General features: G+C 38.6%; 1 protein-coding gene across 8 annotated transcripts in view; it reads right to left on the reverse strand.

Annotated features, from left to right (window-relative positions):
• The window catches only part of RBMS1 (RNA binding motif single stranded interacting protein 1), a 207,226-nt gene extending 195,660 nt beyond the window's left edge, over positions 1-11,566 (reverse strand). For 4 of the 8 annotated variants that reach the window (XM_070580052.1, XM_070580042.1, XM_070580048.1 and 1 more), the window contains exon 1: positions 10,853-11,566. In XM_070580052.1, coding sequence (XP_070436153.1) covers positions 10,853-10,927 — 75 coding nt within the window. In that variant the 5' untranslated portion in view covers positions 10,928-11,566. The remainder of the gene's footprint in view (positions 1-10,852) is intronic. The other 4 variants (XM_070580054.1, XM_070580043.1, XM_070580039.1 and 1 more) reach the window with 2 other exon arrangements.
• Between the last annotated feature and the right edge of the window lie 3,271 nt (positions 11,567-14,837).

A 14,837-nucleotide genomic window follows, 5' to 3' on the forward strand; every position in this document is an offset into this window, starting at 1 on the left:
TGTTATTTTTAAAAAGTGAGCAGAAAACTTGAAAGACACTTCACAAAAGAGGCTATCCAAGTGGCCAAGAAATATATGAAAAATCACTCAATAGCATCAATCTTCAGGGAAATGCAGATTAAAACCATAATGAGATACCACCCACCAGAAGGGCTAAAATAAAAACAATGACAATACCAAGTGTTAGCGACATGCAGAGCAATTAGATTTCTCACGCTTTGCTTGAGACCATGTCAGAGCAAAAAACTGGCAATATCTACCAAAGCTGAACAGAGATATATCCTATGATCTACCAGTTCCTCGCTTACGAGTACATGCAGAGGTTGACCAAATGATATGAACACGAATAATTACAGCAATTTTACTCATAATAACTGCAAACTGAAATAATCCAAATGCCCATTAATAGCAGAACAGATAAATAAATTGCGGTATACTCTGTGATGGAATACTACATAGCATTAAAAAAGAACCAACAACTGCTACACATAACAACATGGATGAATCAAACCAAAATAATGATGAGCTAAAGAGGCCAGACACAAAAGGATATGTACTATAGGATTTCATTTTTATGAGGCACAAGAACAGGCAAAACCAATCTACCAAGACAGAAGACTAGTGGCTACTCTGGGGAATGCAAACTGGGAAGGGGCAAGAGGATGCTTTCTGGGTGCTAAAAATGTTATATAGTGACCTGGGTGACCATTACATGAGTATTGTCAATCTATATATTTAAAATTTGTACACTATACTATATGAATGTCTAACTCAATAAAAATTTTAAATAAACAAGTAAATAAAATTATTCCATTGTGTTGCACAATGGCACGAATCATGTCGTATTTACATATTTGCACCTTCCTAATACAATAGGCCTAACACAATGCCTGCCCAGGTAGTTCCCACTATATGATCTTAACTATATGATTCTAGTACAACATGTCTGAGTTGTCAATAGTAGAACTGTAGCTGTATGCTTGCTTCCTGCAGACTCCTTTTAAATTCCCAATGTATTCATATTTTAAAAATATCTGGCTTTTCTTTTTCCCCAAAAGAAGGAGATAGGAGCATCTGCATATTGAAAAACAACCCCATTTGCAGGGTTTAACAAGATTCAAATCAAAAAGGCAAAAGAAGAGGAAACAAAGGAAGGTGCTGCCGTGGTGCCCTAGAAAGCAGATGTTCATTAGGGCCCAGACACAGAGATTACTATCACAATGCACTCATCTGAACGTGCTATCATCAGACCACACAGTCAAATCAAATTTCGAAGGCTCAAAGGATGTACGCTGAAGAACATCCTGCACTGCTGAAACATGAATTTGAATTCTGTGACAGAGACAGAGGGGTAGAAGAGAACACCAGATATCACCCACTGTCATTTTAAATCCTATTTATATGTTAAGATATAATCTATTCTTAAAAAAAGGAAAACAATCAAAACCAACATTTAAGATTTCTGCTATTAAAATTAAAATCTGAGGAACTATTACCAAGTGAGAAACATCTTTTTTCAGTCTTTTGCAAATTAAAAAAAGCACAATAACTTTTGTTATTATTTTTAGACAAAGAACGGTTTGTGAAATATTCAAGAAAGGGAAAAAATAGTTATGTGTGATTTTAAATTTTAGTACTGGTGAAGAAAAAATGCAAACAGCTTATCATTTCACTGTCATATTTAAATTCCAATCTCATTAGGAGTACACATTTATCATCAAAATACTTTCTATTATGCTAATTATGTTCTCTTTTGTTCAAAGTATTACATCACGTCTGTGCTTCTATAACATGTTTACATATCACCAAATAAAATTTTATTTAAAATTTCCATATAAAATTGGATAAGGAATCAGAAAGAAAATCCAATTCAAAGAGGCAATTGTAGTTAGCAAATTCTTAATCATAATCTGTAGCATTAAGAGGTAGTAAAGATATTTTTAGCCAAATTAAGTCAGGCACACTTGGTCCCTGATTTGGGAAGATGCAGTGGGAGGAGCTTATATGTGACAAGCACCCTGGTGAATCAACCAGTAACGCACACACCTGTAGCTGGTTAGAAATAAGTCCAGAGTAACACTGCTCTCAGTGTGCAGGAAGAAAAGTGGGGCAGAGGAGCGGGGGAGAAGGGAGAAGAAGCAGGGAGTAGGGGAAAAAAATAGAAGGGACTTTATCCCCACCCATTCCCACTTTGCAGGCCCTTATATACGAATTACAGGAAATGAGTTTCAAATTCTAAGTAACTGACAAGTGAACTTCTTGGAACAAAACCTGTTGGAAATACAAATCCTTGTAAGTTACGGTATAAATCATTACACAAATCACGGAGAGCCTTAGAAGACATCATCTGCTCAGCTATAGAATTTTTGCTATAGAAGTTTCCCCGGTAGCCAATTCTTTCTGTGTTGTGGTGTTGTTGCTGCTTAATAAAAGCAGGCAAGTGATCATGTGGAATGAAACCTATGAAGAGGCTGAGAGTAGGAACCTTTTAAGATTTCCATTTTTAAAACAATGAAATTAATCAAAGCTGTGCTTTGTAGAAAGTAGAGAAGGCCTTGGGAGAATTTCACTTAATGACCTGAAAATAAAAACTGGCAAACTTTTCTTTTTATAAATGTCTGCATGTGTCAAAAGCTTGTTTGGTGATGAATCCATATTGCTGTTGAGAAGACAAAAGTAAAGTTAACGGTATTAGAAATTTCTAATAAAATTTACTTTTCCTTATAGCCAAATATTGTAACCTGAGACTTTATTTTACAGTGAAGATATTTCATTGTCATTCTACAGGTAAGGGTTTAGAGAGTCCCCAGCACAAAAATACTCCCAATTGCAACTCTCAAAATCACCATGTTTAAAAAGTGTTAAACAGGGAAAGCAGTATAGTGTCATCTGAAGACCCTTTTTATTAGAATTGTGGAGTCAATTCTGACCCTGTGTTCAGCAGAACAGAATCCTGCCCAGTCTTTTTGCACCATCCTCTCATCTTCTAGAGCTGTATCAGACAATGCTTGCTGCTATTCACAGAGTTTTCATAGCCAATTTTTTCAGAGGTAGGAGCCCAGGTCCTTTTTTCCAAGTCTATTTCAGCAATACAACACGCAGCCGCCACAGCATGACAACCAACAGACGGGTAGTGGGGTTCCCTGACGGGAAAAGGAACCGGGACCACAGCAGCCGAAGCTTAACCACCTAGACCACCAGGGCTGGGTTGAAGAGCTTGAGTATAACATAAACGTCAACTTATAATCTAAATTTATTTTGGCAACTTTGATTTTTCCCCCCAAGAAACTCAAGTGAAGAGCAACTATTCCATGATATATCCATCCAATTCTGCCCATTCTAATTATTATATTTTTCAACTTAAAAAAAAAACTGGTATCATATAAAATGGGTCCACACTTGCAGAGCTGAAACGAAGCATTTTTCCTTCAAGATCAGTAATAATTCCATATAATCTGTGAAATGATCTGGTTTGGTACACAACCTTTCCCTGGTGTCGCTCTTTATCTGGGACCCAGCAGCCCAATAGTTCGTGTTGTTCAACGGGCAGCCAGAGGGATGGGTTCTGTGTCCCACACTAAGGTCTACCAGAGGACAACATGACTCCTGAAGGACTTAGTTCCATTCGCAGAGGTGAATAACAGCTTGTTTTAAATGAATTAAAGCTACATAATGATCAAATAAGGAGAATAAATGGCTATATTTACAAAAGATCAGAAATAATAAGAAATCTACTATTTTCTGAAGAAATGCCAGCTCACATTAGATATATTATCAATGTGTAGATTGCAGGCACACAATGATCTAATTAGCAGCATAACAAAACCCCAAACTTATTTTTTCCCCTTTGCCATGAGCAAGGCTAATGAATTAGAACAAATAAACATCACTTCAATTGGTTTAAAATAATAAAAGTAATATTTCTGTATAACCATTCTGTATGATTTAAGGATTATATTCTCAGCCTGTCACAAGCTAATAGGTTGACCTACAGCACATTTATAAAGCATAACAGTGGAAAATAATAATGTAAAATAAGGTAATTGAATATGAAACTCTGAGGGGAAGGAGTTAAAATAAAGTACAAAAAAAGTTATTGTTTAAAATTCTAAGTACTCATAAGAGGATTATAAAGCAGAAAAAATGCAAAACAATGCTGATTATCAATTCAAGAAATTTTCATTCATTACAGTCTAATTTCTTTTTAAAATTCCCAGATTTACTGTAGCTTTTATTAGCACTGTTTTCTCACAAAACGCATGGCATTCTTCTTAATCCCACATATAGATCTTAGTGCTTTTCTGTTAACTCAGACCCTTGGTTGGTATGCTGCCTTCCTGGGTTTACTGTTTTATAAGTATTCTTCACTTGTTTCTTGTACGGTGTCTATTCTGTCTTCCCTGGTGAGATGCTCGAGAGCAGGGACCAGATATTAAACTCCTTATCCTTTCCCAATGTCAAGCGCAGAGAACGCTGCTTTGGGGGCACTCAGGAAACCCAATCGATTAGTTAGTATTCTAGCCCTTCATAAGCCTCAGCAATTTTCCAACAAGCTACTAGCTTAAAACTTAACCTAATTCCAGAATAAAGATGTTACAGCCAATGTAGGAAAGCATCCACCAGACATTGATTTTGTGTGTTTACAGTATCAGATTTATAAGCAAGTTAACTGTTCATCTTACCATCAAATCTCTCTTGTAGAATCTAGGTTTTCATATTCATCATCCACAAAACTATTCCCCATCCTCTAAAACAACAAAAGGCATCCATTTAAGAATTAGCTAAAAGACAACGAATGGAGAAGGATAATGTTCAATTTTAGACACTGTTTCCCCTAGGAGGTCTAGGATGTTGATTTTTGCACTCTCCTTGTGTCTCTCTCTCTCTCATCATCTTTGACATGCCTATTTTCCAGTGCTTGCTTGAAAAATTAAAATATTCATATAATTATGTTAAGGAGACTAGATGCATTAAGCAAAAATAAGGAATTTGATTATGGGAGATACATGTTCAGTTTGTTGTTGGCTTAGTGGCATCATCCCCTTTAAACGTTTCCCCTCATATCTACCTGACTGAGAAATCTTTAGTTTCTGTTATCAAATTTGCGTGTGCTCAAATGTGCATGTGTTCGACACACGCGGTTCTAAGAAGACATTTCGCTGTGTGTCATCTGACCATACTCTCAGAGGTAAACATCTGTATCATCCAAGTGCTGCCTCTCAGGAGGCACAGCCGAGTTACATCAGGTTTTACTATTTATTCATTAAAACGATACAGCAGAAAAAAACAGAACATTTAAATTCATCCACACAAAATCCCCAAGCTCAACATTCAATTTTGAATATATGCTTTGATTTTATACCAAATATCATAGCACTGCATTTAAATCACTGACATATCATTACTACATTTTCGTTATAATAAGCCATGTTACATCAAATAAAACATTTCCACTTGAGAGCAACTTGATATATTCTTGCTTATTCCTACAATATCCCAACGAATGGGATAAAAACCTTAATGGCTGAATGTCATGTTTAGGGTTATGCAACAGTCAGTAACTGAGATAGCTATTAATTCTGAACACCTCAGTGCTAGTTTATATTTTAGTTACTATCCATTAAATGAATAAATGTTTTTACCAAGTCTGAAATATACTGAAAGAGGGATTTCCTTGAAAATTAAGCAGGAAAAAGTGTGCACTGTGTTGGTGGGGCCATTGATAAGAAGCAAAGACAGGCTGAGTCACCAATTCACCACGGGGAGCATTTCTTCCTCCAACATAATACTACGAGATTTTTTTCTGGCACCACATTTTTTAATAAAGATGGCACAGAAAGATAGTTTTGATTCCATAAATTAAGCAGTGACCAACTGATATGCAATTTATCTTAATTCATAAAACATTTGGAAGTTTTTATTATGGGAACACGATAAATAAAACACAAAACAAACTATATTGAGATTTCATTAGAAAATTTTAAGCTGGAGTGTTATATTTGTAGATTTTGGCCTATAATTTTTTTCTGGTCTACAGTAATTTTTCATGTACTTATCCAGAATAATAATAGTCACTAACAAGCATTTATTTAATACCTACTGTTGTGTGCATCCAGCAAAGAACTGAAAGGTGTTGAGATCCTTTGAAGAGACACAGTGACACAGGGAGCCCACGCTAGGGGAAAATAAATTTAGTGAACTAAGTATCCAATAAAAAACTAGACACGAAACTCCTCATCTTTAAAAAGAATGAGCGATATTTAAGTGTCCATATCATTTTCACTAAGCACTTATCCTTCTATTCTAGAGCTTCCTCACATGATTTTTACTGGTTAAGCAGATACAGGGGGAAAAAAACGATTTTTTCTTGCAACTCTCTCTTTAGTAAAAAGAAAAGGAAAAAAGATAACCTTCGTCTTTGGCTAAAAGATCCCTAACTTAAAATTTCACCACTCTTTAAGTAAGCTGGGATAATTTTCAAGTTTCAATCAACCATTAAGCAAAATACAAAGCCTGAGCGATATACCAGTAACGCTTAAAAAAAAAAAATTCTTGAAAGCATATTACACGGAAATTGCCTATATGTGAATTTAAACTCAAAGCCAAGAGTGCCAAACATGTAAGTGTATCTAATTATACTGATAATAAACGATTGAATACTTTCCTACTTCTCTTCACTTATATTTTCCTGTTCCCTTCTAGTAGCTTAAGATTTGGTTCCCAACACATAAAAAAATAATATGTATTATGAGAAATTCACAAGAAACAGCTATCTGAGGAAAGGATGCTACAATATTGCATTATAATGCATCTTCATTTTAACATATCCATGACCTTGAGTCTTTCAACACTGCTTCCAGAGAGCCACAATATCCCACTCACCTAAGGGAAATAAGGTATATTCATGGCATAAAATATTGCATTACTATACAGATACATTTAAGCAAACTTTATTCACCTCATAAATGTGGTTACTTCTTAAGACACAAAGAACCCCAAGTCTTATTAATATCATGCCTCTCCCTCCAATCCACCTTCATATACTCAGTAGTTCTATGTATCAAATCATGACCCCTAATTCCTCGAGAAACAGACTGACACAATATTCATTTGACTACAACTAAGAAAAGGCTAAGGACTTCAACGAAAAGTTAATGCATGCAAAAATTCAATTCAGAAAAACTGTATGTCTATTAGACTTTATTAAAAGAACCCCAAATTACATCACTTACTAATTTTCAGATTTTGAAGCTAGGTTCAGGTTTGTTCTTTGGTATACACTTAAACAAAAATGGCTTTAAAACAAACTTTTGTTTTAAAACAAACATTTCTTTAATATAGAAAACAATACTGTTGTACACATGAAAAGCTTAAAAATCAAGCTTTCAATATGATATATTTTATAGAAATATATTTTGATAACTATGAATAAACATCACAAATGCCTCAAATTGCTTTTAGTTGGTATAAGCTATTCACTAACCACGTAAAGAACATTTTGTACTTCCCTTTTTTCAAAAGAAATAGAATAAGTATTGCAATTCCCATAAATATTTGCACACACGCACTAGCAGTCATGAACGTTACAGTATCTTTGAAATAAACAGATCATGATTCAAGGGGTGCCTTTAGAGTAAGTAAAGCCATCGTCTGAAAATGTGTACATCCAAATATTTAGGTTAAAATATGTCAAATTATCAGAATTTTTCCTGTGTAGCTGAAAAGTGGATACCAAATTAAATTTGTCATAGTATAGTCATTTTATAACTTAGAAAATCCTTTAGAACAACACGTGCTAATACTTACGAAGCTACATCAAACTACATCTTACAATGAATGTCAGATGATAAAGAGAACCTGCTGTGGTAAGACCATCCTGACAGAGCAATATGAGTACCCAACAAGCACGTAAAATCAGGCTACTTGAAATCTATGTTACTCTACACTAAGTATTAAGAAATTTCACAATCGCCTTCATTTCCACCCATGTCCTGCCTTTCCATAGCATCCTCGAATGTACTTTTTGTTTAATGCAGCTGTAATCCTTTAATGATTTTCTCTTTCTGTCAAAGCACAGAGCACACGAACACGGTCATACATTGCAATACAGCTCCACAAATTTTTGTCCTTCTTAATAAAATGTAGAAGTAACTAATATGTTTTTATGGGAGAAAACTACTAAATAAATTTTCCAAAACAGACTCTAATTAGACGATTAACACAAGAAGAATGATTTGACATATGTTAACTTTTTAAAGTATGGTAACAAAACTCGTTTTCAAGGGCCATTTTCATTGGTATCTATTCCTTCTGATGAAAAGAAATTCCATTCGTTTATTATTTCTCAGTTCAAAACAATCACATCCTTCTCTTGAGCACAAGTTTAAGTCAAATATCACTCTGTAAACAACGTGCTATTCCTCAGGTTTGACAGAGCTTCCAAATAGAAGTTTCAAAACAACCCTGACTGGCAAACACATCACTGTACTTTAAACAGAGTGATGTTTTCTATCCCATATTTCAGGAAGGTTAAAACACACACACAAACGCAGGCAAGGATCACCACTGTAGACAACAGATTCTAAGTGAGTTCATTAACTCTTTAGGTAGATTGGGCAACATTTGTTTTTAAACTAACTATAAATCAAACAAAGTGTCTATTTTTTTTAATGACTCACACTACCATGTCACCAACAGATACGTAAAGGAGGGGGGGAAAAAAGGGCTATGTGTTCCAAACTGTGCTTACCTAAAATCTGCATCTAGTCACTTTGCATTTTGGGAGTTGTCCCTTTCTGAGATAATCAAGATACTTTACAATAGGGAATTTAGATTTAATTATCAAACTTTAATACCCTGTTATATAGGTCAAGTGAGTATGTCTTTCTCCAGAAACAAAGAGATTCAGAGTAATAGGATTTCAGATTTCAGAGTAGAAACAACAAGATATGTTTTGAGAATGTCATTTACCGTAACACAAATCAATATGAAATGCTTTATGCAGGAAGCACACTTTCAGAAAATGGGCCCTAAAGCTTTCTGGGATCCGACCCTAATTACTAGAGCAGGCTCTTGCCGTTTGCTTCTCTCTTCAATTATTTACGGGGCAAAAAGAGCCAAATGGCATTGCATTAGCTATATTAAATGCTATGTACTTGGTTTCTAACTTACTAATGGTACATAAAAATTACTAAGGTGAACGTGCCTGTAGAAACATGGCCTTTTCTCTTCTTCACCTGAGTGTATATATTTATTATTCATATAGTTAAGTGTTGAACAGGCTGTCTTTTAGGCACCCAATGCTTGCATAATTTAAACAAGTGCATTAAACATATATGATATTTAAAAGGTACTGCATTGATTATGCCTCAAAATTTCTTTGAATAACTTATATTCACAATGTAGCTCACAAAAAACGAGCACCTCTCTCCAGTCCCTGAAAACAATACGTGGGGACCACACAGAAATGAATAACGGGTATCCTTACCGCTACCATCTTGCTGCTTTCTGGCGACCCAAAGTAAAACGAGAATTGGGGGAGTGAAAATGAGGCCCTTGAGAGCTAGGAAATTGCTGGTCTCTATGCTGACAAGTGTCCTTTTTACATGGACAAACACAAAGCTATGTTGTAGGTACATAAAGTGGACCACACACACTGTAAGAAAGAAAAGCTTATCAAGGTTGAATCAGAGATTCTTTGTACCAGGCCAGAAATGCCCGCTGCCCGCAAGCAAGGCAAGACTGCAATCTCCCACAGAAAGTTCAGACACTGCATCCATACTTAATTCTTTTGTGATCTAGAAGGGAACCTGGAGTCGAGACAGGAGATGCTAATTGCAGAAGAAGGCTGATGCATCCAACTTCCGCCCTCCCAAATTACGGAAGAAGCTTCCAAAGCAGTGAGACCCTCCCTCTTCGTGAACCTAATTTGTTTTTTTAACGATTTCAAGAGGCATCAAATTCTTATTGTAAAAATAAGATAGGTCCACTATCAAAGTACCCAGGGTCCCTAGAAAGCCAGTCACAATTTCTATGGCTTCACGTCATCAGTGTTACCTAAGAGCGTGCCAAGGCCACTTTTGAGAAAGCACTATTGGAAATCGATCTGTGGTAAACATATAAGGTAGTATTTTTCTAAACTGAATACAAAGTCACTTCTTTCTCTGCACTGAAATCTGCCCATTATCCCTCCTTTGCAAAAGCCACAGAGAAGATTAAAAGGGACATCAATGAACGCTGAGTGAACTTTGACCACCCTTCTACCCAAAACACCAGCGTAAAAGTAGAAATCAGTAACCAGGTAAAGTGCCACACCGCACAAAGATCAAGACGAGGGGCGGGCGCGCAGGGCCGGAGGCGGGGAGGAAAATGTTCCGTCCCCCCTGGCCCCAGTCACCGCGCGCGCGGGAGGTGGAGGGGCGTCCCCGGGGGGCAGGAGGCTCCGCGCCACTCCGAGGAAAGCCAAGAGTTACTGCTCGCGAGGCGAGGCCCAGGAGAAGGGGTCGACGACCGCGCCGCCAGCGGGTCCTGCCGCGGGCCCCAGGCGTCGGCGGCCGAGCAGCCAACGCTCGGCAAGGGGCGCCGCTCGGCCCCGCGACCCTCCCCGCCTCCCGGGCCAGGAAGGGGCTGGCGGCTCTTTCCTGTCTAGTCTCTCCCCCAGCGGCTCGCTGTAACCCGATCCCCGCACTCCGCTCCCCGGGCAGCCGCCGCCCCGCGCGCCGCCCGCCTCTGCCCAGGCCAGCGCTATAGTTAGCAACCTTTCATCAACTCCAACGGGGCCGACCGGGGCTCGCCGCGCGCGCCCGCGGCGCCCCCTCCTCCGGTAGCCCCCCCTCGCCCAGCGCCCCTTTACCTTCGCTTGAAGATACTGGGGGTAGTAGTAGGTGGCGTACTGAGGGTACATCTGCTGTTTCCACACTTTGCCCATGAAGCTGGAAGGGAGCCTGCTGTGCAGGGTCGCGGGCACTTTGGGGTTTCCAAGTCTCGATGTCTCCTGCCTCTCCCTTTCCGGCGGCGGCGGCGGCGGCGGCTGCCGCTGCTCCACCTCCTAGCCGGGACCAGACGTCCTCCTCCTCCTCCTTCTCCTCCTCCCAGGCAGAGAGAAAGACACTGCAGAGCGCAGAGGGCACCCCGGACAGGGCGCTCCCAAGGAGTTGCCTCCCGGAGCCCGAGTGCTCCGGGGCTGCCAAGAGCTAGTGCGCTGGCCGCGCTCCGCTCGGGCGAGCAGGCTGAGCCGGGCTGGGAGGTGATCGATACAAGTGGAAAGTGTTGCTGCGGCGGCGGCGGCGGCGGTGGCTGCGCTCGGTGCCAAGCGGCATCTGGGGTGGGTGCGCCCGATTGGGAGAGGGGAGAGGGGCTGGCGTGCCGAGGCCGTGGGGGAAGGGCGGACGGGGGCGGGGCTTGGGCGCCGCGGAGCAGGGACCGGCTGGAGGTGAGGGCTGAGTTTTAACCACTCCTCACCTCCCAGGCTCACGGTGGGACGGGCAGAAATCCTAGGATCCCGAATCGCTTTGTGTCGGGGGGGTAGGGGCTGAATTCGGGGGACACAGCTTAAGAACTGGAGAGTGGACACCTCGTTGGCTTGCATGAGTTTTTATCTCCGTCAGGGGGAGGGGAGATAAGGAGAAAAAGGAGGAAATCTGATTAATCTCTCACTTCCCCCCGCCCAATGATTTTTTTTTTTCCACAAGGGGAGGAAAGTGATTTAGTGCCCAACCACAAAGCTGGAGTCGAGATACCTGGGTTCTGTTAACCCCACTCCCCCCAGGTCACAAGACTAATTTTCTAGGTGACCTTGGGAGGGTTAGTGTCCTTCGGTTTGGTTTTCCCAGATGTGAGAGGTGAAATCATGCCCTTTACACAAGGAGAGGCAAAGCTCGCGCGCGCGCGCGCGCTGACACACACACACACACACACACACACACACACACACAGACAAACGCACACACACCTCACAACAAATAGCCGGATCCTTCTAAAGGTGGAGATGCCGCAAAGAGGCAGAATGTTATTATTAGAGGACACAATATAGACATCAGCTTTTCTCTGCCTGTTTCTAATGCTGCCAGACAGTCTGTCAACTCCCACTCAGGAGCAAGGAAACTCCCTGAGTTTGGAATATTTTAAGGCCATTTTGAAAGTCACGCTGGCATATTGTTGCAGTGTGCTTCAGTGACATATAACATCAATCTCTCTCTTTCTGCCTCTCTCCATCTCCTAATTGTCACAGCTCTGGACAGCCCCAGACAGCAGTGGTTCAGTTCACTACGTAACTGGATATAATTTAATGCAGTTAATTGGTCCCTGAAGCCTGTAGACGACTTTTATACTCTAGCTCAAAAAGAGAGAATACCAAAATGTACAAGTAGGATAAGTAAGAAAGCACCTCCAAATTGGAGTTCTTGCACATCTAATAAAATATAATGAAAAATTCATTTGTTATTGAATAGATCTTGATTACTTTGTTTTGTCATTTTGGTTTTCCGAAAGTCTGTTTTGGTAACCTAACAAAGGTAAATCGAAGTGAAATGGAATGCATGATTTTGTTAAACAGTTACATTTTTATATGATTACATTTCAAAACAGGTTTAGTAAGATATGTAAAACAATGAAATAATGAACTAAAACTTTTATAATCTTTTTATGATTTAGACAAATTTCTAGCTTATGCATTTTGACAAAACAAAATAAATAAGTTCATATGAGAACAATTTGGATATGCAGGGGGGCAAATCATGTTTTCTTAAAAAAAAAGAGAGAGAGAGAACATTTAACTTATGTGAAATCCTCTATGGAAACTGGTATTTACTGAGCTGCTATATTGTGGGCACTGTTGGTTAATGCCAATCTGAAGGTTGGAGTGGTTCACCGTCTAGCTAGAGGAGATTAAAACACTTCATTTTATTGTTTCCATGCGGGACTCTTTACTGTTTTTGAGCAGAGAACGGACATGAACTAATTTGTGCTTTAAGAAACTGGGAGGACTAGAAATGATGGTTTGGAGGAGAGACTAAAGGAAGAGAACAAGTTAAGAGCAATCTCAGAAGTTCTAGGCTTGAGGTGAGAAAGGAAATTACCAAACTTAGACTGTTCTATTTTTTTCTGGATGATGAAAATTCAGCCTGTTTTAGAGAGCCCAGAAGCACATCTACAATTATGTAGACACTTGATTTATGACCCAGTTGGTCTTGCAGAGCAGTGGAGAAAGAATGAGCTTTTCAAAAAATGATTCTGGGTCAATTGGCAATCCATATGGAAAAAATGAAATTGGAACCCTGCCTCACAAAAGGGGAAGAAAAAAGTTCAAGTGAATTAAAGACCTAGATGTAAAAAACAAAACTGTAAAGCTGTTAGAAGACCATATAGGAAAATCTCTTTATAACCTTGAGGTAGGGAAAGATTTCTTTAATAAAGTGACCAAGAGTACAAGATTAATCAGTGTGACTATATTGAAATTCTGCACACTGATTCATCAAGGGATGCTATAAAGAAAATGAAAAAGCAAGACTCAAAATAGTTATTTGTAATCCATATAACTACAAAAGGTTAATATACAGAATATATTAAGAACTCCTTGAAATCAATAAGAAAAAGAAAAACAACTTGTTAGAATATGAGCAAAAGAATGAATGTGTATATTTCACAGAGAAGGAAGCACAAATGTCCCTATGACATATGAAAAGATGCTCACACTCATTAGCAATAAAGGAAATGCAAACTAAAATAATAATGAGATATCATTTCACACTCACCAGTTTGGCCAAAATTAAGAACTCTGAAAATATTAAGAGTTGGTGAAGATATAGAAAAGGGGAAAGTCTTGAAAACACTGCTTATGGAGGAAATGTAAATTGGTACAACCACCTCATTAGAAAACAGCATAGCGTTACTCAATTTCATTTGCATGTATTTGCATGTATTTACAAGTATTTGTATGGTTGTCTCTGAGGGAGAGGAAGGGTGAGATGTTGAGGGGTGGGCCAAAGGGACCTTGTAGAGATGGTACTGTCCCATGTTTTGCACTGGGTTGTAAATACATAGGACTATGTTTCAATATTTTTCATTATGTGGTTCATAGACTCTTTTGTATGTTCACTATATTTTATATTAACACATTTTAAAAACAAAACTCAGCTTTTAATTTTAATCATGATCATTTTCAAACAAATACAAAAGTAGAGAGAATAGAATAATGAGCCCTCTGTTCCTAATACCCAGCTTCAACATTTATCAACATTTTGTCATTCTTGTTTCACACACACACGTTTTTATTTTTCTGGAGTGTTTTAAAGTAAATCCCAAATGTCATATCATTTCATCTGCAAATATTTTAATATCTATCTCTAACAAATAAGAACTTTATCTGGTAACACAACATCATGATCACAGCTAACAAAATTGACAATAATTTTTTAAGATCAGCTAATACCCAGTTCTCGTTCGTTTTTCTCTGACTATCCAAAAATGGCTTTTTGTAGTTCATTTCTTTAAATTAGAATGAAACAATACCCACATTAAATTTGGTTGATATATCTCTAAAACCTATTTTAATATATCAAAGTTCACTCCCATTCAGTTTTTAGATTGATATTTATTTGTTGAAGAAATCAGGTCATTTGTCCTATAGATTTTCCCACATAGCTGACTGCAACCTCATGGTGTCGTTTAAAGTGATGGTTAGTTCTAGAGGTTTAGTTACATGCAGGTTCGCTTTTTTGGCAAAGAATACTTCATAGATGGTTCTGAACATATGTCGGTGATGTGCATGATATAATGTCTGATTGTCTCACTTTTAGTAACGTTAAGATTGATCAGATGTTCAGGTATTACCAGTCTGA

Source organism: Equus przewalskii, chromosome 17 (genome assembly GCF_037783145.1).
Source record: "Equus przewalskii isolate Varuska chromosome 17, EquPr2, whole genome shotgun sequence".
In the NCBI taxonomy this organism is placed as follows: Eukaryota; Metazoa; Chordata; class Mammalia; order Perissodactyla; family Equidae; genus Equus; species Equus przewalskii.